Source organism: Amblyraja radiata, chromosome 14, assembly GCF_010909765.2.
Source record: "Amblyraja radiata isolate CabotCenter1 chromosome 14, sAmbRad1.1.pri, whole genome shotgun sequence".
Taxonomy (NCBI): domain Eukaryota; kingdom Metazoa; phylum Chordata; class Chondrichthyes; order Rajiformes; family Rajidae; genus Amblyraja; species Amblyraja radiata.
Window position 1 is genome coordinate 57,614,103 of NC_045969.1, and position 22,374 is coordinate 57,636,476.

At 48.0% G+C, this 22,374-nt stretch overlaps 1 protein-coding gene across 1 annotated transcript in view; it reads right to left on the minus strand.

Annotated features, from left to right (window-relative positions):
• Window positions 1–22,374, minus strand: part of spag17 (sperm associated antigen 17) — a 224,565-nt gene continuing 202,191 nt past the window's right edge. The window contains exons 56-60 of the mRNA XM_033033446.1: window positions 21,138–21,334; window positions 18,067–18,127; window positions 1,999–2,143; window positions 981–1,118; window positions 1–286 (exon numbers count right to left, since the gene is read on the minus strand). Coding sequence (XP_032889337.1) covers window positions 252–286; window positions 981–1,118; window positions 1,999–2,143; window positions 18,067–18,127; window positions 21,138–21,334 — 576 coding nt within the window. The 3' untranslated portion in view covers window positions 1–251. The remainder of the gene's footprint in view (window positions 287–980; window positions 1,119–1,998; window positions 2,144–18,066; window positions 18,128–21,137; window positions 21,335–22,374) is intronic.

A 22,374-nucleotide genomic window follows, 5' to 3' on the forward strand; every position in this document is an offset into this window, starting at 1 on the left:
ATCTTTCTGTAAAATAAAGTTAATAGTTTCAGTACATTTTGTTGATTTTATTATTTATCACTACAAAGTTTAGATAAGAAAGTCAATTCCCCCCAGAAATCCATAATTACTAAATTTGGGGTGACATTATTTTTTATTTGAACACAGCAAGAAAATGTTTGCATCGAAAGTTTTAACAATGGTTGGTTTGAATTGTTAGGCAATTAATGAAAATGGGTGGAAATTGCATGAAAATTGTCCGTTTCATGAAGTCAGGTTCCACATGAGACGCAGCTCCCAACTGCATCTGAAACAAAGAGAAAAGGACAATCACTATTAAGATACGCCAGGTCTTAAATAGTAACAGAATAATATTCTCACAACAAACTATCAGCGAGTCGGGCAGCAATCCATTTTCACAGTGACATGAGAGACTGCAGATGCAGCAATCTTAAATGAAAAATAAACTGCTGGAATAACTCAGTGGGTCAGGCAGCATCTTTGGAGGGATGGATAGGTGACGTTTCAGGTCAGAACCTTTGTTCCAGACCAGAGGAAGGGACACGACCCAAAACATCATCTGCCCACTTGCCTGACGCACAGACTGTGCCTGATGGATTTATTTAGATGACCTTAGAGTTTAGAGATACAGTGTGGAAATGGGCCCTTTGGTGCACTGAGTCCATGCAGTCCATTGATCACCCATTCACACTAGCTCCATGTTATCTTATTTTCCCATCCACTCTTTACACGCTCAGGGCAATTTACGGCGAGCCAATTAACCTGCAAACCCGCACGTTTTTGGGATCTGGGAGGAAGCCCACATGGAGAACATGCAAGCTCCACACAGGCAGCATCCAAGATCAGGATTAACCCGAGTCTCTGGCGTGGTGAGGCAATTTCATTGACGCTTAATTGGCTTGAGGCTAAATCCATCGCGAAGCAATAAACTGAGAATTGGTGAGCCATCAATGTTTTCCCGTTTCAGGTGTAATCCCTACCTGTTTTCAGAACTTTGTGAGAACGAGTGATGTCTGTGCGATAGGTGGGGTCAGTACACATCAGTCTCACTCCTGCACACATTCCACCCTTTGGCAATTCCACCGGTCTACACTTGTAAACGCTTTCTGTTAAAACTGGTGATGTTTGTTGAGGACTCAACATTTTTATGTGTCATTCTGCATTCAGACATGGCTCCCAAGCCCGGCGACTCTGTGTGCTAGTCGCAGAAGTGGATCCGCAATCATGCATTGCAATCGCTCCACTCTTTAAAATCTGCAGTCCGACTGCAACATTTCTTACTTTAACTATGCTCTTCTTCATCTCCTCAATTATTCCCTTTATCCTGTATCTGTACACTGTGGACGGCTCGGTTGTAATCATGTATCGTCTTCCCACTGACAGGTTATGGCCCTGTCCCACGGTATGAGTTAATTCCAAGAGCTCTCCCGAGTTTGCCCTGATTCGAACTCGGAGATTTACGGTAATGGCTGCTCGTCGGTACTCGGGGCTCTCGTGAACATTTTTCAACATTTTCCAAGAGCTCTCCGGAGCATACCTGCCGTTAGCGAGTCTTCTCGAGTACCTGCTGTTAGCGTTACAAACCGCTAAGAGACGTCGCCGAGCTCTGAGGTACCCGCTACGTACATTCTCCGTGCTTACGAGTTTGATTTTTTTTAAACTCGGGAGAGCTCTTGGAATGAATTCGTACCGTGGGACAGGGCGATTAGCACGCAACAGAAAGCTTTTTACTGTAGCTCAGTACACGTGACAATAAACTCAGCTCAACTTAAGGCAGCGCTTTCATAAAGTTGGGTTTTATTTTTCTGAAGGACTTGATTTTATTGCAGGCTATTCCAGCTGGTGGAATAAGATAAGTGTTGCCTGGACAGCTGATAGACAGCCTATAGATGCAAGATGTGAAAGATGCTTTGGGATTGCTCTTCCTCAATCACCCCCTCTCAACTGAGAATTAGCTCGAACTCGAGCAACCGCTGATAGTGAACATTGAAAGGATATTTGCAGTAATGGGGAGGAACAATTCCTCTGCCTCAGTCTGGATGCCCATGTGATGACAAAGGTAGCCTGCGCCTTCAGTACACTCCAGACCAATCGCTATGGCGTACAGCTCAATCTCCATATCAGTCTTCAAGCCTGCTGCTACCTGAGAAAGTAAAGAGTTTAGTTAGCAAGAATGCTTTGGAGCATTTCTTACCCAGTGCAAAAACATTGCTTTGGTTCACAACAAGACATACAATTATAAAGTGAGACAGATAGTATAAACTGTAAAACACAAAGTGCAGGAGGAACTCGGCAGGTCAGGCAGCATCTAGGGAGGGAATAGACGGGTGACATTTTGGGTGGGGATCTGAATCAGTCTGAAGAAGGGACCCGATCCAAAATGTCGCCTGTCCATTCCCTCCGCAGACGCTGTGTGACCTGATCAAGATTCCAGCATCTGCAGTTTATTGTGTCTTTCTTTGACATTTTGGTGGTTTCAGTTTCAGATAAATAAAAATAATCTTTTACATTTAAAGGTGACTAGACAAAGTGGGACCATTAGGTCCCGTCCCCTCAACGCGCGGTTGCGGGGGGTGGCCTTCGGTTTCACACACACTAACCATCTCTCACACACACACTAACACCCCCTTGATATTATATTAATATTATTCATTCGCTCCTTTTACCCCATACCCCGCACTATCCACTCACGTATAATCCCCAACTGCGCTGGCGCAGCTAGCGAGGGGGGGGTGGAGAGGGAGAGGGTGAGGGGTTACAGAGGGAGGGGGAGGGATTGTGGGGGGGGGCGCGGCATCACAGGGGAGGGCTGGTTCCCGAACGCAATACTCCACCACTCACTCATAGGTCCCAATACTCACCACTCCCTAGAGAGGGGGGGGGGTGGGGTGGCAGAGAGGGAGGGCAGAGAGGGAGGGAGGGGCAGAGAGGGAGGGGGGTAGAGAGGGAGGGGGGCAGAGAGGGAGGGGGGCAGAGAGGGAGGGGGGTCAGAGAGGGAATGGGTCAGTGAGGGAGGGGGACAGAGAGGGGGCGGGGCAGAGAGGGAGGGGGGTCAGAGAGGGAGGGGGATCAGAGAGGGAATGGGTCAGTGAGGGAGTGGGTCAGTGATGGAGGGGGCAGAGAGGGAGTGGGCAGAGAGGGAGGGGGCAGAGAAGGAGGGGGGCTGAGAGGGAGGGGGCAGAGAGGGAGTGGGGACAGAGAGGGAGGGGGGCAGAGAGGGAGGGGGCAAAGAGGGAAGGGGTCAGAGAGGGAGGGGGGCGGAAGAGAGGGAGGGGGGCAGAGGGGAAGGGGCAGAGAGGGAGGGGGCAGAGAGGGAGGGGGCCAGAGAGGGAGGGGGCAGAGGGAAGGGGCAGAGGAAGGGGCGAGAAGGGAGGGGGCAGAGAGGGAGGGGGCAGAGAGGGAGGGGGCAGAGGGAAGGGGCAGAGAGGGAGTGGAGGGCAGAAAGGGAGGGGGGGTCAGAAAGGGATGGGGGGCAGAGAGGGAGTGGATTGCAGGGAGGGAGGGAAGGGCAGAGAGGGAGGGGCATTTAGAGGGAGCAGGAGGTAGTGAGTGAGGGGGTAGAGAAGGAGGCGGTAGTGCGAGGGGGAGGGGTAGAGAGGGAGGGGGAGGGGGTAGAGAGGGAGGGGGAGTGGGTAGAGGCAGCACCTACCCAGGTCATAGAGCAGCAGCCTCTGGCCGATTGTGGTTTCCGCGAGGGGAAGCCCACCCACCCGCGTGACAGACGATCGGGCGGTGGAAACGGAGAGGAGGTCGTCCCCCGTGACGGCCAGAAATCGACAGGTTGGATCCGGATCACCGGCGAGGAAAAGGCTTCACGATTCCCCGAGTCCCTGCGATCGACGGAGGAATCACAGGTCTCCATAGACGGCCTCTCCCAGAGGGAGTAATGGCCGCCAGGGCCACCTTCCCACCTTGCTGCCTCGCGCTCTCACCCGCGCCCGGGACCTCGGGAGGGCTCTGGAACTCGGGAGCGCTCGGGAGCTGCAGTACAGAGCCCACTTGCTCGTTCTTTCTGTGTCTTTTGAAGAACCGGGGGGGAGGGGGTGAGGTGGGAGGGAGGGGGAGGGGATGACGTCACTCGTTGCGTTTGGAACATAGCGCAGCAGGCCGTGAGGAGCAGAGCCATTGTGACGTCATCAGCGAGACCAACTCGTTTATTTTCCAAGTTATTTGAGACTTGTGAACATATTTCATAAATAACTCAAGAAATAATGTTGACATTTTCAGATAAGGCGATTTTTTACTTCACGGCATAAATCTATCAGAATATGTAAAAAATTTCACCATTAGCACGTCATGTTTTCGCAGGGAGATGTGAATCGCACACGAACATCACAGAAATAAATCCACATCCAAGATCAGAGTTTTATAGTTATAAAGGCATACAATCTGCACATATCAAACAAATCGTGTACTCTCCTCACATTCCCTCACAATATTTTTAAATGAATGATTGCTTGCAATAACTTCCCATTATAGGAAATGGAATGTGTCCATTCACAATTACAGCTCTCTTTGCCTTATCTGTTCTCGAAAGTCTTCTTACGGTCTCATCTATTGGGCATCAACCTGATAAATATACGTTATTGTACTCTGCTTTTCACATTAATTGAATAAAGGATTATCAAAAACTGTACATGGTTTTTAAGTTTAGTTTAGCTTATTGTCACGGTACTGTGAAAAGCATTTTTTGTTGCAGGCTATCCAGTCAGTGGAAAGACTATACATGTTACAATCAAGCCATCCACAGTGTACAGATACAGGATAAAGGGAAAGTAAAAAATGTTGCTGATACGGGAATAAGGGAATAATGTTTAGCACAACCTGAAGAGAGGCCAACCTGAAGAGAGGCATCAGAGAGGCCAAATCAGACTACAGGAGGAAGATAGAGGACCACCTGGACAGTAATAACAGCAGGCAGGTGTGGCAGGGGATCCAGTATCTCACCAATTACAAGACCAACCTTGGAGCTGCTGAAGGTGATGCCTCGTTGGCAGAGGAGCTGAACCTATTCTTTGCTCGCTTTGAAGTGGAGCCACCCGAGACAGCCACATCACACTATATGGTCCACAGCAGCCTAACCCTCAAGATAGAGGAGCATGAGGTGAGGCGTACGCTGCGGGCCATCAATCCAAGGAAGGCTACTGGACCCGACGGCGTCTCTGGACGCGTGCTGAAGGACTGCGCAGACCAGCTGGCTGGAGTCTGTACAAGGATTTTCAAGCAGTCTCTGGCCCAGTCCACTGTTCCACCCTGTCTGAAGTCCGCAACCATAGTCCCTTTGCCCAAAAACCCACATTTCCAGCCTCAACGACTACCGGCCAGTCGCAGTCACACCAGTGGTGATGAAGTGTTTTGAAAAACTGGTCCGGGGTCATATCACATCACTCCTGCCCCGAAGCTTTGACCCCCACCAGTTTGCGTACAGAGCGAATAGATCTACAGAGGACGCTGTAGCCACAGCTCTCCATGCTGCACTGTCCCACCTGGAGCAGCGGGGGAGCTACGTGCGGATGCTCTTTGTGGACTACAGCTCTGCTTTTAATACCATCCTTCCCCACAAACTGGTGGACAAACTGGGGGACTTGGGACTTCCACACTCCACCTGCATGTGGATAAATAGCTTCCTGTCGGGTCGCAGCCAGAGAGTCAGAGTGGGCCATCACACATCCACGGCCCTCAGCCTCAGTACCGGCTCTCCACAGGGCTGTGTGCTGAGCCCCCTGCTCTACACCATCTACACACATGACTGCACCCCCGCCCACCACAGCAACACCATTGTCAAATTTGCGGATGACACTACGGTGGTGGGACTCATCTCCGGGGGGGACGAGTACGCCTGGAGGCGGAGCAGCTGACAGTGTGGTGTGCAGAAAATAACCTGTTCCTCAACACCTTAAAAACCAAGGAGATAATAATAGACTTCAGGAAGAATAAAACGGACATGGTACCATTAATTATCAGAGGGGACTGTGTGGAGAGGGTGGCGGATTTCCGCTTCCTGGGAATCCATATTGAGGACCTGACGTGGAGCGTGAACACCTCTGCGCTGCTGAAAAAGGTCCAGCAGAGACTGCACTTCCTGAGGGTGCTCAGGAAGAATAACATCACTCAGAGACTGCTGCTGTCCTTTTATCGGTGCTCCATTGAGAGCATCCTAACATACTGTGTATGCGTGTGGTACACCAGCTGCACAGCGGCTCAGAGGAAAGCGCTCCAGAGGGCCATTGACAACGCCCAGAGGATTGTCGGCTGCCCTCTCCTTACCTTGGAGGACTTACACAGTTCCCGCTGCATCAAAAAATCCCAGAGTATTATAAAGGACATTTCCCTCCCTGTTTGAACTGTTGCCGTCAGGCAGACGGTACAGATCTACAAGGACAAGGACAAACAGACTTAAAAACAGTTTTTACCCCACTGCTATAAAGGCACTAAATGTAGCCGCCAAGGAACGCAGGGGCGATACATACTAAGGGACTGTGGTACACTGTGAAATCCACAGAAGGATGTAGGGCTGGGTGTTTATGCGTGCTATTTTCATGATATTTATTTTAGTTGTTTATCTTTTTAAAAAATATTTTACCTTGTATGTATCGTTAGCTTTTAGACATGTTTGAATGGTGCACTGACTGGCTGACATTTTTAAATTTTGTTGTACATGGTTCATTTTACAATGACAATAAAGAAACTATTCTATTTTACTTCGGAGTCACGTGAGTGACTACGTGAAGAAGCCCGCCAGGACGCATGCATCTCATTGCGCTACACGCATTGCAACTCGTCATTGTTGGGAGGAAGGACGTTCCTCCCAAACGGCAGAGTTTCGTACCTGCAACAGAAAGGTAAGGGAACGTCGTTATTTACTTACCTTTTCCTACAGGAAGGCTGTTGAAAGCTGGCAAGGGAGGAATCTGCAACAGCAGGTAGCCAGCAAACGGCCACTAGCATGACAGTCCCTTAGCGGGAGTTCGTGCGACTTCAGCTAGGGGGAAAAGAACGCCGACAGGAGTACCCTGGAGCCGTCAGCCCGACATCTCGGCAACAACCCAAGGACCTACGCTACGGGGTCCGTGGGGCTGCGGGAGGAAGGACGTTCCTCCCAAACGGCAGGCTGAGAACCAGCACAGGTAAGAGAATTCTCCTTACCTTTCCTTTACAGACGTCGCTGCCGTTTCTGAACAACAGCAGGCAGCCAGCAGGACGTCAGCACAGAGCCATAGACGTCGCTGCCGTTTACTGAACAGCAGCAGGCAGCAACTAATGTCGGCACCAGCATCTCCCATAAGGGAGCAAGTGCCAAAACTTCACCCCAAACGGGTAGAGGATCAGAGCCAACAACCCACAGAGACAGTGGGTTGTATTTATGTTCTGTCCCCCTTTTTAAAACAAGGGGACATAGGAGAATAGAAGGCATGCTAACTCCCGTTATGGGAACAGATGTGTCCAACTTTCTCCCGACTCGCTCCCACATCGGTCAGGGCGGGAGAGGGAGCAAAACTAATGTTTTTCCCCGCATGGGTCTTTACAGAAGGGGAAGCTGAACAAAGGAGTGTCCACAAGTGCTGCTAGTGAAGCTGGCTGGGGAAGACAGCGGAATCGCAGGCAGCCAGCAGCAGCTGTAGGCACGTTTTATCTCCCGCTTTAGGAAGAGCAGTGCCGACTTTTGGTTTCCACTCCGGCCAGAACACCACGGCCGGGCAGGAGACCATTCATATATACTTCAAGTTGACTTTTGACAGTCAAGTAAGGCAGCAGACGGGGTGGAACGACGTTCACCCGTAGCTACGATTTAACTTGGACCTGCAGGTAAGAGTTGCAGTATTTTTGTATTTCCTTGCTAATTGCAGGTGCAGAAACAACGGGCTGCGATAAAGCTGGTGGGCTAGATGAAATCAGCTGTGCCAGATGTCCTCCACACGGGCCATATCCACTCCACGGAAGAACAGTAAGGACAAAGCTCGAAACGGAGGACCGTGGAGCAGCGGGCAACCAGCAGCAGCCAGCGGCACTTGGATCACCCATAGTGGGATCAGCTGTGCTCAATGTCGCCTCCGCACCAGCCAGGTCCACGCGGCTAGGCGGGAAGGCTAGACACAAAACAAACAAAGTCGTGGACTCAGAGGAGTCCAACAGGGGGCGCTGACCTGTGCGCGGCTGCCCAGCCTGCAGCTGTCTGTCTTTTCATCTTTTTTTTTATTTTTAGTTAGTTAAAGTGTTTTTGTTTCTGGAGTTCTAGACTTTTTTATGTGGGGGGTGGGGGGGGGAAGGGGGAAACTACCTTTCAGGGTCCCTACCTGGTCGGAGAGGCAGCTTTTCTCCGGGCTGCAGCTTCGACCCGTCCTCGCGGCCTACCAGCGGGCCTGGAGCGGCGTTTCCTGTCGGGCACTGCCCAGAACCACGGCTTCGGCAGCGGCACAGCGCTGGAGCGCTATCATGGAGCGGGCGATGCCTTGCCTGGGTCGCCGCGCTGGAGCTCCGGTGAGCTGAAGACCGCTGAGGAAAACATCGCGAGCTGCGGGTTTGAGGAGCGGCCAGCTGGGGGCGGCGGCGCCGAACTGTACACCGGGAGCCTGGGATCTCTAGATGAGATCGCCAGTAGTGGAGCTCCAACCGGCGCGGCCTTGTTGGCTTCGGAAGCCGCGGCCTCCAGTACGGAAGCGGCCGTTCCAGGTGTCCCAAGCCGCTGCGAGGATTCTCCCGACGCCGGAGTAACATCACCCGGCGAGAACGGCCAGGAACATCGGGCCTCCGTAGAGGCAACTGTGGAGGCCTCAATGGGCCCGACTATGGGTGAACTGGGGTTGGGGACTGGACTTTGTGCCTTCCCTCATGGTGGGAGCCATTGTGGGGGGATGTTCTTTATGTTTAATCTCTTATTAATGTTATGTCTGTATTCTTTCTTTATGTGCTGCACTGGCAAGAAGCATTTCACTACACCTAGGTGTATGTGACTAATAAATAACCTTTGACCTTTTTGACTTTTTGACTTTGAATAACCACAGGCGGCCAGCGCCCGAGAGCGCTGGAACGGAAGAAGCGGTGTATGGAGCTTTGCTCCAATATGACAGACTCCGGGAGATGGAGTCGGGTCACTGTGGGCCCTATGATAAACCCACAGCAGTACCTCTTTGAGGGCTGCACAATACTTCTACCTCATCAGAGGGGAGCACAGCGGGTCAGTTCTGGGCTGACCTGGAAGAGGGGTCCGCAGAAGAAAAGATAAGCTCGAAGGACCGGTATCCAAAACATGTCTTTTAAAGGCCATGGCCCAGGCCGGCCTTCCTGGAAGATGCAGACCCCCATCGCCGAACAAAACCGAAAAATCCAGACTCCAGCACTACAACAGCAACGAAGAACCTACAAGAGGTAAACCTGCCACTAGAAACTGTGGAGGTAGGTGGGTCTGGTTCCCTACAATATACAATGGGAACGGAGATTGGGTAGAGTTTACACTCTTTTTTCTGAATGCATGGAGCATGATTAAGCAGTATCCAGGGATATACAACAGAGTTTACACACTAGTACAGCCCTCCAGTTCAATATATACTGAACCGAATGTTCATGCTTTTGATAAGGGAATCAAAAGCGCAAGCTGAACTGAAGCGGGTTTTCACATGATAATGTAATTGAGAAACTCAACACGAACTATTAGAATTCGTGTCCTATATATTTATCAAAGACAAAATAGATACCTTTGTTACTGCTTAACAATATAACCCAAAGGTTGCTTCAATGGACAGTATCGATTTAAAAGATGCTTACCATTCAGTGCCTATACGAGGTGACCACAGATGTTACTTAAAAATTCTACTGGATGGAACAACTCTGACAGTATTAAGCACTGCCAAATGGGTATCATCAGCCCAGGCTGTACATGGCATATTAAATGACATACTCATTATGGGCAAAACTTTGGAATTGGCCAAACTGTAACAGCCACAAAAAAGTTATTTGGAAAACTGAGATTTATTTTCATCCAGTTAAATCTAAACTAACGTCTTCCACTACTATGGACTACCTGGGGTTTCACCTTTGACTCCGTTCACATGTCGGTGACTCTGCCTAAGGGAAATGCGAGAGATTTAATAGAGGTTGCAATAACCTCACTGACATCAGCAAACCATCCATCAGATTGGTAGCAAAGCAATTGGCATAATAATGGCTGCCTTTTTTCCAGCCACAATTTTGGACCTCACTACCAAAACAAACAGAGAGCAAAATACAAGCACTCTAAATTATGCAGATTACTTTGACAGATCTGTGAAACTACCAATCAAGCTAAAATGGAACTAAAATGGTGGACAGACAACATCTGGCCTTGTTCCTATCCAAGCATTGTCAGTAACCTTTCCAAGGTACTACAATCTGATGCCAGTGCACTTGGGTGGGGAGCCACCAATACCAATACCACCGTGGTAGCATACAATAACCACAGGGTGGAAACAAATCGACATCATGTGACAACCTGGCTATACAAATTGGCAATGGTGTATCCAGAGAGATATTTGGATATCAGCCACTTACCTACCAGGAAGACTAAATTCAGTGGCAAATACCAGGTCACGCAAATTATGGAAAACACCAAATGGATGTTGAATAAAATAGTATTTGCTGATATCACAGCAAAACATGGAACTCCAGATGTCGATTAATCCGCGTCCAGACTTAACCACCAGTTATCAAGTAATGTTATGCGGGAACCAGACTCTGAGGCAGCGGCGACAGATGTATTTTTCGCTCCATTAAGGGGAATTGTTTATTTACGCATTTTTCCCTCCTTTTTCCTGCCTCATCAGTCGGGTATTAAGGAAATACAACAAGACTGCATCTGGTATTAATAGTACCCGATTGGCCTACAACCATGGTTCCCAGTGGTATCGAACGTGGAATCAGAGGCTGTCCAGACCATCTCAAGATGGCTGAAACAGTTGCTAACCCAGGCTGGGGTGGATATTAAAATTAAAAAAAATCTTTTCCACCAGGGCTGCAGCTACATCGGCAGCATACAGTTGGATGTACCAATGGACCAAATCCTCAAGGCAGCAGGATGGTCTGGAGGGGAAACATTCCAATTATTTTGTAATAAACCAGTAATGAAACCTGGAACGTTTGCAGAAACAATTTAAGTTCTGTAAATTAAATTAAACCCATAAAAAGGGTTATAAACTTGTGTTAAACATTTTATGATTTCAAAGTCGAATTCATGTCCAAATTATGTTAACACAATTCCTCACACAGTCAAGGCAGACGTGATGCATGGACTCATTCCACGGCATGAAATCACAGAGCTTTAAAATCTTCACGTAGTCACTCACGTGACTCCGAAGTAAAATAGTAAGATTAAACGAGAACTTACCAGTTTGAAGTTTGATCTGTATTTTATGAGGAGTTACGATGAGGGATTACGTGCCCTCCGCTCCCACCCTGATCATATACTTAACTGGTACCTGTTCTCTAATCTTACTATGTTTAGTCATTACAGTTATCTGTGATCTCACACCGCTGCTTTGAAGAATGACACGCACGCGTCCTGGCGGGCTTCTTCACGTAATCCCTCATCGTAACTCCTCATAAAATACAGATCAAACTTCAAACTGGTAAGTTCTCGTTTAATCTTACTATTCTACAAGATAAAATCCAGTAATGTCCAATTAAAGATAGTCTGAAGGTATCCAATGGTAGGTCAGTACCATTCTCTATTTGGTGATATGATGCTTCAATTGCCGGATAACAGCTGGGAAGACACGGTCCCTGAATCTGGAGGTGTGTGTTTTCACACTTCTGTACCTCTTGGCTGATGGGAGAGGGGAGAAGTGGGAGTGCACAAGGTTAATTGTGGCCCAATCAATGTTTTATAGAAATGTCTAATTTTTGTTATACTCTAGGCTTCTGAATGGTCCACCCATAATTCCCTTCAATTCACCTCTACCCCATTGTGGACATTACACTTTGGTTCTGGAACAGATGTGCTGCAGTGCTGAGAACTATACAGTGCATTCAGAAAGTATTCAGACCTTCACTTTTTACAACATTTTGTTACGTTACAGCCTTATTCTAAAATGGATTAAATTCTTTTTTTTATCATCAATCTACACACACTACCCCATAACAGGGCTCAAAATTAACGGTTGCCCGGGTGCCAATGACCACTCAAAGCGCCGCCGGGCAACTAAACACCGAGTCATTTTGCCTGGCTTGGCAACCAGATACTGGTTTGTACCGTAGACACAAAAAACTGGAGTAACTCCGCGGGTCAGGCAGCATCTCTGGAGAGAAGGAACGCAATGTTTTGTGTCGGCGGTGACGGCTGTATTGCGTGGGAAAGATACTAGGTGCGGGTGACGAAGGGTCGCAGCGAATGACGGGTCCCGAACAGCGGCTCCATCTCCTCCTCCCGCACCACGCCCGCCCTGATAAGGGCCGCTGCTTGCAAATCCGCTAACCAAAGATCTTATAGCAGAGCTCCGCTATAGGATCTTTGCCGCTAACGGCGCACTTTCAAAACAAACCCTCCCGCACGCCGAGGCCGGGAGGAGGGAGGGAGGGGGAGGCCTCGGCGTGCGGGAGGGTTTGTTTTGAAAGTGCGCCGTTAGCGGGTTTGCATGCAGCGGGAGGAGGAGGAGATGAAGCCGCTGTGGCTGCCGCTGGGACCCGTCATTCGCTCCGACACTTCTGAAGCAGCTGCAACATAGATCCTATAGCTATAGGGTGATTTCACGAAAGGTCACTGAAGCGTAAATCCCCACTCACGTGACCGAAAATTTTAACTGGGGGACAAGCGTCACTTCCGGTACATGTTAGTGGATGGGAAAACACGCACTTTCACACCCGTTAAAAACATCGAAAACGGCCAGGTTTTGAGCTGCAATTTACGGAGCCGGTCGGGGTGACCGTGAGGAACAGCTACCTAAATTTACAGTCCAAAAAAAAGATAGAAACTAAGGTAAATACAAGAGCGAGCTGAAGGTGTAAATACAGCGGAAGTGCTAACGGACTTTTTTCTTGGAGATTTAAAGATCCAAAATATCGGGAATTATCGCGTTTGCTCGCTGCATTTCATCAAAAGTGGCATTATTGACTTTTTATCTTTATTCATTTGTTATATGAAAAGTATTAAAAGTTAGAAACCCGTCAGTAAAATTGCAAAATAGCTCATGGTTCTCGGATGGGTTTTAACATGCAAAATTAACACGCTTCTGAAACTCCATTTACCATTTAAATAATCGTAAACTATCAATGCGTTTTGAAATAAATTTTACTGAGATGCAAGCTTACGATTATTTAAATGGTAAATGGAGCTTCAGAAGCGTTTTCATTTTGCATGTTAAACCCCATCCGAGAACCATGGGCGATTTTGCAATTTTACTGACGGGTTTCTAACTTTTAATACTTTTCATATAACAAATGAATAAAGATAAAAAGCCAATAATGCCACTTTTGATGAAATGCAGCGAACAAACGCGATAATTCCCGATATTTTGGATCTTTAAATCTCCAAGAAAAAAGTCCGCTAGCACTTCCGCTGTATTTACACCTTCAGCTCGCTCTTGTATTTACCTTAGTTTCTATCTTTTTTTTGGACTGTAAATTTAGGCAGCTGTACCTCACGGTCACCCCGACCGGCTCACTTAATTGCAGCTCAAAACCTGGCCGTTTTCGATGTTTTTAACGGGTGTGAAAGTGCGTGTTTTCCCATCCACTAACATGTACCGGAAGTGACGCTTGTCCCCCAGTTAAAATTTTCGGTCACGTGAGTGGGGATTTACGCTCCAGTGACCTTTCGTGAAATCACCCTATAGGATCTTTGAGCTGCACCTCTCGGCCCTGCACCTTGCTGTTGGCTGGCGGAGGAGGGAGGCGGTGGCGAGGAATTCCCAACGGCAAAGGCAGCGGGCGATGTTGTCCGGGAAGTGCTGACAAGAATGAAGATGAAGAAGGATAGAGAGAAGAGAAGAGAGAGAGAGAGAGAGAGATAGAAGAGAGAAGAGAGAAGAGAAGAAGAGAGTCAGAGCAAGAGACAGAGAGAGAGATAGCGCGAGTAGAGGCGAGAGCAGAGCAGAGCAGTAGCAGCAAAGAGAGAGATGAGAGAGAAGTAGAGAGAGAGAGAGAGAGGAGAGAGAGAGTTAGAGAGAGAGCAGAAGAGAGAGAGAGAGAGAGTAATGAGAGCAGAGAGAGGAGAGAGAGAGAGAGACGTCGAGAGAGAAGAGAGGAAGAAGAGAGAGAGAGAAGAGAGTAGAGAGAGCAGCGAGAGAGAGAGAGAGAGACGAGAGAGAGGAGAGATGAGAGAGAGAAGGAGAGAGAGAGAGAGAGAGAGTAGAGAGAGAGAGAGAGAGAGAGAGAGAGAGAGAGAGTAGAGAAGAGAAGAGAGAGAGAGAGAGAGAGAGCGAGAGAGAGAGAGAGATAGAGAGAGTGAGAGAGAGTAGGCGGGAGAGAGAGAGAGAGAGAGAGAGAGAGAGAGAGAGATAGAGAGAGAGAGAGAGAGAGAGAGAGAGAGAGAGAGAGAGAGAGAGAGAGAGAGAGAGAGAGAGAGAGAGAGAGAGAGAGAGAGAGAGAGAGAGAGCGAGAGAGAGAGAGCGAGAGAGAGAGATAGAGAGAGAGAGAGAGAGAGAGAGAGAGAGCGAGAGAGAGAGAGAGAGAGAGAGAGAGAGAGAGAGAGAGAGAGAGAGAGAGAGAGAGAGAGAGAGAGAGCGAGAGAGAGATAGAGAGAGAGAGAGAGAGAAGAGTATGCGAGAGAGCTATCTAGCGATCTATCTCTCTCTCTCTCTCTCTCTCTCTCTCTCTCTCTCTCTCTACCTCTCACTCTCCCTCTCTACCTCTCTCTCTCCCTCTCTCCCTCTCTCTCTCTCTCTCTCTCTCTCTCCCCCCCCCTTTATCCTGGGAACCCTCCCCTACATCCCGCACTGATCCCCATTCCCGCATATTCAGTCCTCACTGACATCCCCTGTGCTCCCATCTCCACCCCCCCAATCTATTCATCCTGCGCTGATCACCCTATCCACTTCGCATTAATACTCCTGCCGCCCGCCCCCCCCCCCCATCCATCCTACACTGGTTCCCCAATTCACCCTGTACTTACCCCTTTCCCATCCATCCTGCACTTCTCCTCCATCCATCCTGTACTGATCGCCCATCCATCCTGTACTAATCCACGCATTCATCCCGTACTGACCCACCCTCCATTTACCCTGCACCTTCCCCCATTCATCCTGTAGTAAATCCCCATTCATCCTGTAGTAAATCCCCATTCATCCTGCACAGACCCTCTGATCCACACTATACTGACCCCCCCCCCCCATTCATCCTGCACTGATGCTCCCATTCAAGAAGAATGTGGGGAACAGTCTGAAGAAGGGTCTCGACCCGAAACGTTGCCTATTTCCTTCGCTCCATAGATGCTGCCTCACCCGCTGAGTTCCTCCAGCACATTTGTCTACCCCCATCCATCCCGTACTGAACCCCGCCATTCAACATCACTGACATCCCCCGTGCTCTCCCCTCACAATTTGACCTTCTCCAACCAACACGTACTAATTCACCTGCCTCAATCCATCCATTCTGCACCGACTGCCTTCTAACCCCCCCCCCCCCACCCCACCTCCCCCGCCATCTATCCACCCCACACTGATTCACACACACCCCCTTCCCTGACCCTATTGTCCTGGAAACGTCTTCAGAGCGAACATTGACTATGTTTGATAACGGAATGTAATCAAATGTGTTTTAATTCCCAATGTTATTATTTGTTTTAATCCATAAAGATGGATTAATTAAATTGTGAACACGTGAAACATTAAAACCGCAGTGTTCGATTGTCATTGCTACCGTTGACACGTTATTACAGAATTCATTTTAACGGCAAATCAATGCTCTTAATATGGAGTATCAGTACTGTAGTTATTTAATGAGCAACATTCACAACTATACGTACGCATATATGTGACCATGGTCCAGGATTTATTGACACAGGTTGATCATACGCTGAATAATCCAACCACATTTTTGTTTGGAAGTGGAAAGAACTAATAGAAATTGCATTCATTGCAATGTGTAAAAAGAGTTGAGATACTGTCGTATAATTTTGCTGCATGTCATTGTGGGATATATCATGTCTTGATTGGTGAATGTTTAATTTGTGATTTTATTTGAAGCAGAAATAATATGTGAATGCTTCATTGAGTATAATTCCGACTGGTAACTACGCGCTTCGTCCGAGCACTTTATCGCACGCGTCATGCAAGCCATCTTAAATGACCACCTAAACTGTCATTTGGCAACCTAAAAAGCTGCCCAGGTTGCCCGGCTGGCAACAGGGAAAAAAAGTTAAGCGAGAGCCCTGCATAATTAAAAAAAAAGCGAAAATAGGTGTTTAGACATTTTTGCTAAGTAATTAAAAAGAAATAATTTAAATATCATATTTACATAAGTATTCAGACCCTTTACTCAGTACAAAGGCACCTTTGGCAGCGTTTACAGCCTCAAGTCTTCTTGGGTATGACGCTACAAGCTTGGCACACCTGTATTTGGGTAATTTCTCCCATTCTTCTCTGCAGATCCTCTCAAGCTCTGTCAGGTTGGACAGGGAGCGTCGATGCACAGCTATTTTCAGGTCCCTCCAGAGATATTCGATCGAGTTGAAGTCTGCGCTCTGGCTGTGCCACTCAAGGACATTCACAGACTTGTCACGAAGCCACTCCTGCGTTGTCTTGGCTGTGTGCTTAGGGCCGTTGTCCTGTTGGAAGGTGAACCTCCACTCCAGTCTGAGGTCCAGAACGCTCTGGAGCAGGTTTTCATCAAGAATCTCTCTGTACTTTGCTCCGTTCATCTTTTCCTCGATCCTGACTAGTCTCCCAGTTCCTGCCGATGAAAAACATCCCCACAGCATGATGCTATCACCACCATGCTTCACCGTAGGTATGGTATTGGCCAGGTGATGAGCTGTGCCTGGTTTCCTCCAGACGTGACGCTTGGCATTCAGGCCAAAGAGTTCAATCTTGGTTTCATCAGACCAGAGAATCTTTTTTCTCATGCTTTTGGCAAACTCCAAACGGGCTGTCATGTGCGTTTTACTGAGGAGTGGCTTCCGTCTGGCCACTCTACCATAAAGTCCTGGTTGTTGGAGTGCTGTAGATATAGTTGTCCTTCTGGAAGGTTCTCCCATCTCCACAGAGGAACTCGGGAGCTCTGTCAGAGTGACCATCGGGTTCTTGGTCACCTCCCTGACCAAGGCCCTTCTCCCCCGATTGCTCAGTTAAGCCAGGTGGCCAGCTCTATGAAGAGTCCTGGTGGTTCCAAAGTTCTTCCATTTAAGAATGATGGAGGCCATTGTGCTCTTCGGGACCTGCAATGCTGCAGAAATTGTTTAATATCCTTCCCCACATCCTGTCTCGGAGGTCTACGGACAATTCCTTTGTTTTCATGGTTTGGTTTTTTTCTCTGACATGCACTGTCAACTATGGGAACTTATATAGACAGGTGTATAATATAATCAAGTTGTAGAAACATCTCAAGGATAATCAATGGAAACAGGATGAACCTAAGCTCAATTTTGATTGTCATAGCAAAGGGTCTGAATACTTATGTAAATGTGATATTTCAGTTATTTATTTTTAAATACTTTGCAAACATTTCTAACCTGTTTTCACTTCTTCATTCTGGGGTATTGTGAGTAGATTGATGATTAAAAAAAATGAATGTAATCAATTTTAAAATAAGGCTGTAACGTAACAAAATGTGGAAAAAGTGAAGGGGTCTGAATACATAGAAACATAGAACATAGAAATTAGGTGCAGGAGTAGGCCATTCGGCCCTTCGAGCCTGCACCGCCATTCAATATGATCATGGCTGATCTGATACGGTGAATACTTTCTGAATGCACTGTAGATCTGCACTCTGTATCTTCCCCTTTGCTCTACCTATTGTATTTGAGTTTGCACTGATTGTATATGCGTATCTGTTTGGATAGCATGCAGAACAAAGCTTTTCACTGTACCTCGTTTTGCTTGACAATAATAAACCCAAACATAAACTATGGTGATTTAATGCCTGTTTAATAGAATGACTACTTACGGGTCCTGGTTTATAGTACACTCTGAGTCCAGTGGCTGGTGGAGGCTGTTTCACTCGAAATCTACACAGAAATGATCAACCAGTTCAAGCATTCCGTTTTAGCCATGAGCATGAATTTTAACCATTAAAAGAAACATACAAATAGTAACAACAGTGCCAGTTTTGTGGATTATGATGATGTTTTGGCGGATGCAAAGACGACAACTAAGTTTTCCGAACTGATTTATTAACACAATAGCTCCAACCCCCGGACGCTTTGGGCACCATATGCAGAGGGGAAGCCCAAGGGCAATCCGACCGCCGGACAATCCCCATGCCTTCCATAAGCTGGAACTCGTCTCACGCGATGCGCAGTTTATCGTGCGGGAGGCGGCGAGCGTGGGCATGAATCGATGGGCCCTCGGTGGGAATGTGGTGGACCACGCCATGACATGGCGCGGCCCCATCGAACCTGGGCATGAGCAACCCTGGGTATTCGGTGAGAAGGGCTGCGAAAGGTTGCTGGATCTCAGCCACCTCGTTGAGTTGCTGTTGGGGTGTGAACGGATTTCGCGGCTTGGCAGGGCACAGGTCCGACAGGTCGACTAGCAGGGAGAACGCGCGCAAGAAATCGGCTCCCAATATCGGCTGGGCGACGTCAGCAACGGTGAACTTCCACCTATACGGGTGGGAGTCGAAAGTTAAGTCCAGGGTCCGCGTACCGTAAGTGCGAATGTCGCTCCCGTTAATGGCCGAGAGGATGGGTCCTACCTTACCGACGCGGGTATCTCAGGCAGTCGGTGGCAGGATGCTGTCTATGGCACTGGAGTCTACCAGGAAACGGTGGCCGGAGTGGCTATCATGGACGTAGAGGCGTTCGTTTGAGCCGATCACGTTCGCCTCTATAGGCGATCGGCCGAGGCATTTCCCTGTAACGAACGGGGGCTTTGGCATCTTCGGGCTTCCAGACCGTAACGGAGATGGTAGAAGCACCAACGTTGTCGGCTGTACACCTCCGGCAGCGGCGATGCTTCTTCGGCGCTGGCCGGATCCTGACCTTCGTCCCGATTTCGTCTCGGTTGCACCCGTGCTGTGGCAGTGGGGCGGATGAAAGAACAAACGTCCCGCTGTCTGTGGGTCCACAACTTGTCGGCTCTCTCCGCGAGGTGCTGGGGATCGCTGAAATCGGCCCCGGTGAGCATCAAACGGACCTCTGGCATCTACTCCAAGAACGCCTGTTCGAATAGCAGACACATGCGGTGTCCGTCCATCAGGGCCAGCATCTTCGCCATGATGGTGGATGGACGCCGATCGCCGACACTGTCTATGTGCAGGATCTTCGCCGCCCTGTCCCTATGGCTGAGGTATGTAACCTCCAGTTCCAGTATGTAACAGCAGGGCCTTCAAACCATCATACTTTGCGATCGTCGGTGGGTCTCTAATATACGGCAACAGCCTCGAGGCACAATCCTGTGGCAGAGCTCCTACCACATGGAAGTACATTGTGTCATCCGCAATTATTCGATGCAGATGGAACTGCCTCAACGTGGGCGAACCCGAGGTTGATCTGGCCAAAAGGAAGGTAGCTTGAAGCCTGGTGAGCCCTGCCTCGTGCCGGCCGATTCTGTGGGGACATAGTCCTCCTGCATGATCTCTGGTCTAACGACGGCAAGACAGGTCGGGGTCACCAATTTGGTAGATGCAAAGACGACAACCAAGTTTTCCGAACTGAACAATAGCTCCTTGGCTTACAGGTCTCTGCAGACACGTCTGACCACAAAGGTGGTCAGCAACACAACTGTGGCGCAAAAGCGAAACCGCGCAAAAACAGCAGCCCCTCCCGAGTCACGTGACTGTGGCTTCCGAACGCCGGGTTCGATACTTGCGTGTGCCAGCAGGCGCCGCTACAATATACCATTTGAAGTTACTCTTTACATCCTTATAAAATGCCCTGATAGTGCGGAATATCTCAGAATAAACGGCAAGAATAAAGTGTTCTAACAACTGATGCAGTATGGCTTACTGAAATTTAAGTACGTTTGCATATAAAGTGCTGGATTAACTCAGCAGGTCAGGCAGCATGTCTGAAGAACATGGATAGGGGATCCTTCTTCAGCTTGTCTTGCTGAGTTACTCCAGCGCTTTGTGTCTTTTTTTGCAACCCGGCATAGCAATTCCTTGTGCCTCCTTTGTGTGAAGTATGACTCAAGCCAACAGAGGCCTTGCCCATTGACTTCAGCCTCACTGTATCTTTACTTACTGCAGCTGTTGATGAACTGGGGTGTTTAAAACCCTCTGTATGGTAATTAGCAATAAATATTATAACAAATTAAAATTTAAATGTTTCAACTTCAGTGAGATTTCATGGTGGTCTCTCGTGAAAGAGGTCTATTTCGCGTCATGTTTCATCTCTCCGGTGCAGTCACTGTTTTGATTTGTGCCCACATTTGAACCACACATGAATGGACAATGATGAATGTGGCAAGCTGTTTCAGGAAATACCCACTGTCTTCCACTCAGAGTACGAATAAAAAGTACAACATCTTGCATCTGAAACCATTTTAGAGGAATAAATGATTGACTGACTTCTATTTGCCTTCACGTGAGTGAGTTGTTGTCTGTAACCTCTGCTTGGCATTTCTCTGCAGCACATCAGCTGAGTTTATTGGTGGATGGGGAGATGGTCAATGGTTGAGTGTGCACGGCACTGACACACACTGAGCTGTGAATGGCCATCGGCAAGCCTGCTGTGGCCAAAATGTTGAGGAGTAGCGGAATGATAACGACTCACCCTAGCCTATAGAGATGACATGTATGTGCCTCCACCCCCAGGATGTGGCAGTTTCTACTCTGTACCAGCAGAAGGGCTTTATTAAATCCTGATCCTATGTTCCCACTTTCCAATAAGGAAATTAAAAAAGGGAAACTCTTGTGTCACTCTTCCAAACTGAGTTTGAAAAGGAGAAGTTGTACAGAGAATGTAATATGTTAACATAATTTTTGTACCAATGTATTGTACTTACTTCTAATAAATAAATTAAAAAAAAAAAAAAGAAAAGAAAAGAAGATACTAACATTGGAGAAGAAAATACCTGCAAGAGTCTATTCCAACGTTCTTCAGTGAAACAGTGTAAGCGTAGGTGAAGCCTTCTTGTAGGATACCAAAATTAACCTCCCTTGGGAACAGTGCAAAGCCTCGTGTTGGTTCCTTCCACAGACCACCCGCTACAGGCCCAGCAACAGAAACTGTATTGACTTTTCTTCTGACTGGCTCTTCTATAACTGCAAACTGTAAAGAATGCAGACATGTTAGGAGTAGTCTTAATCCTGTTTATTTTCATGCTGGAACATAGAAGGTGGAGCAGTACAACACAAGAATAGGCCCTTCAGCCCACAATGATCATGCTGGACAGAGTCAAACTGCATAGAAACAGGCCCTTTGGCCATTCCAATCAAGCCCTATCTATGCAAGTCCCACTTGCCCGCATTTGGTTCATATCCCTGATTCCTGTCCTGTCCTGTCCATGTATCTGTCCAAGTTCCTTTAAATCCTGTTATTGGAACTGCCTCAACTACCCCCTCTGCCACCTTGTTCCATGTACCCACCATTCTATTTGTGACAAAGTTGCCTTTGGTTTCTAATAAAATCTTCCCCTCTCACCTTACACCTATGTCCTCTGGTTTTTGATTCACCAACTCTCTGCATTCACCCTATCTATTTCTGTCATGATTTTGTACACCTCTAGAAGATCACCCCTTGGTCTTCAAGAAATAAAGTCCTAGCCTAACCTCTCTCTATAGCTCAGCCCCTCGAGTCCTGGCAACATTCTTGCAAATCTTCTCTGCACTTGTTCCAGCTTAATGACATAAAGATGATGCCAAGTTAAGCTGATCAACTCTGTATAACCCTATGACTCGACACATTGTCCAGAAACCGGCTGGGCTAATTAATTAATTGTGTCACAGTGAAGTCTCTGGTGAATGTGACTCTCAGAATATCAATGGAGGGGTAGATGCAATGGAATGCCATTGATTACAGAGGGAAATTCAACTTTCCCCTTTTGGAAATAGTCATTGCTTTGCATATGTGTTGTGCAAATGTTTCTTGCTAACTTATCATCCATGTCTTAATCTTGAGCTTGCTGCATGCGGGCATAGAAACATAGAAAATAGGTGCAGGGGGAGGCCATTCGGCCCTTCGAGCCAGCACCGCCATTCATTGTGATCATGGCTGATCGTCCCCAATCAATAACCCATGCCTGCCTTCTCCCCATATCCCTTGATTCCACCAGCCCCTAGAGCTCTATCTAACTTTCTCTTAAATCGCCT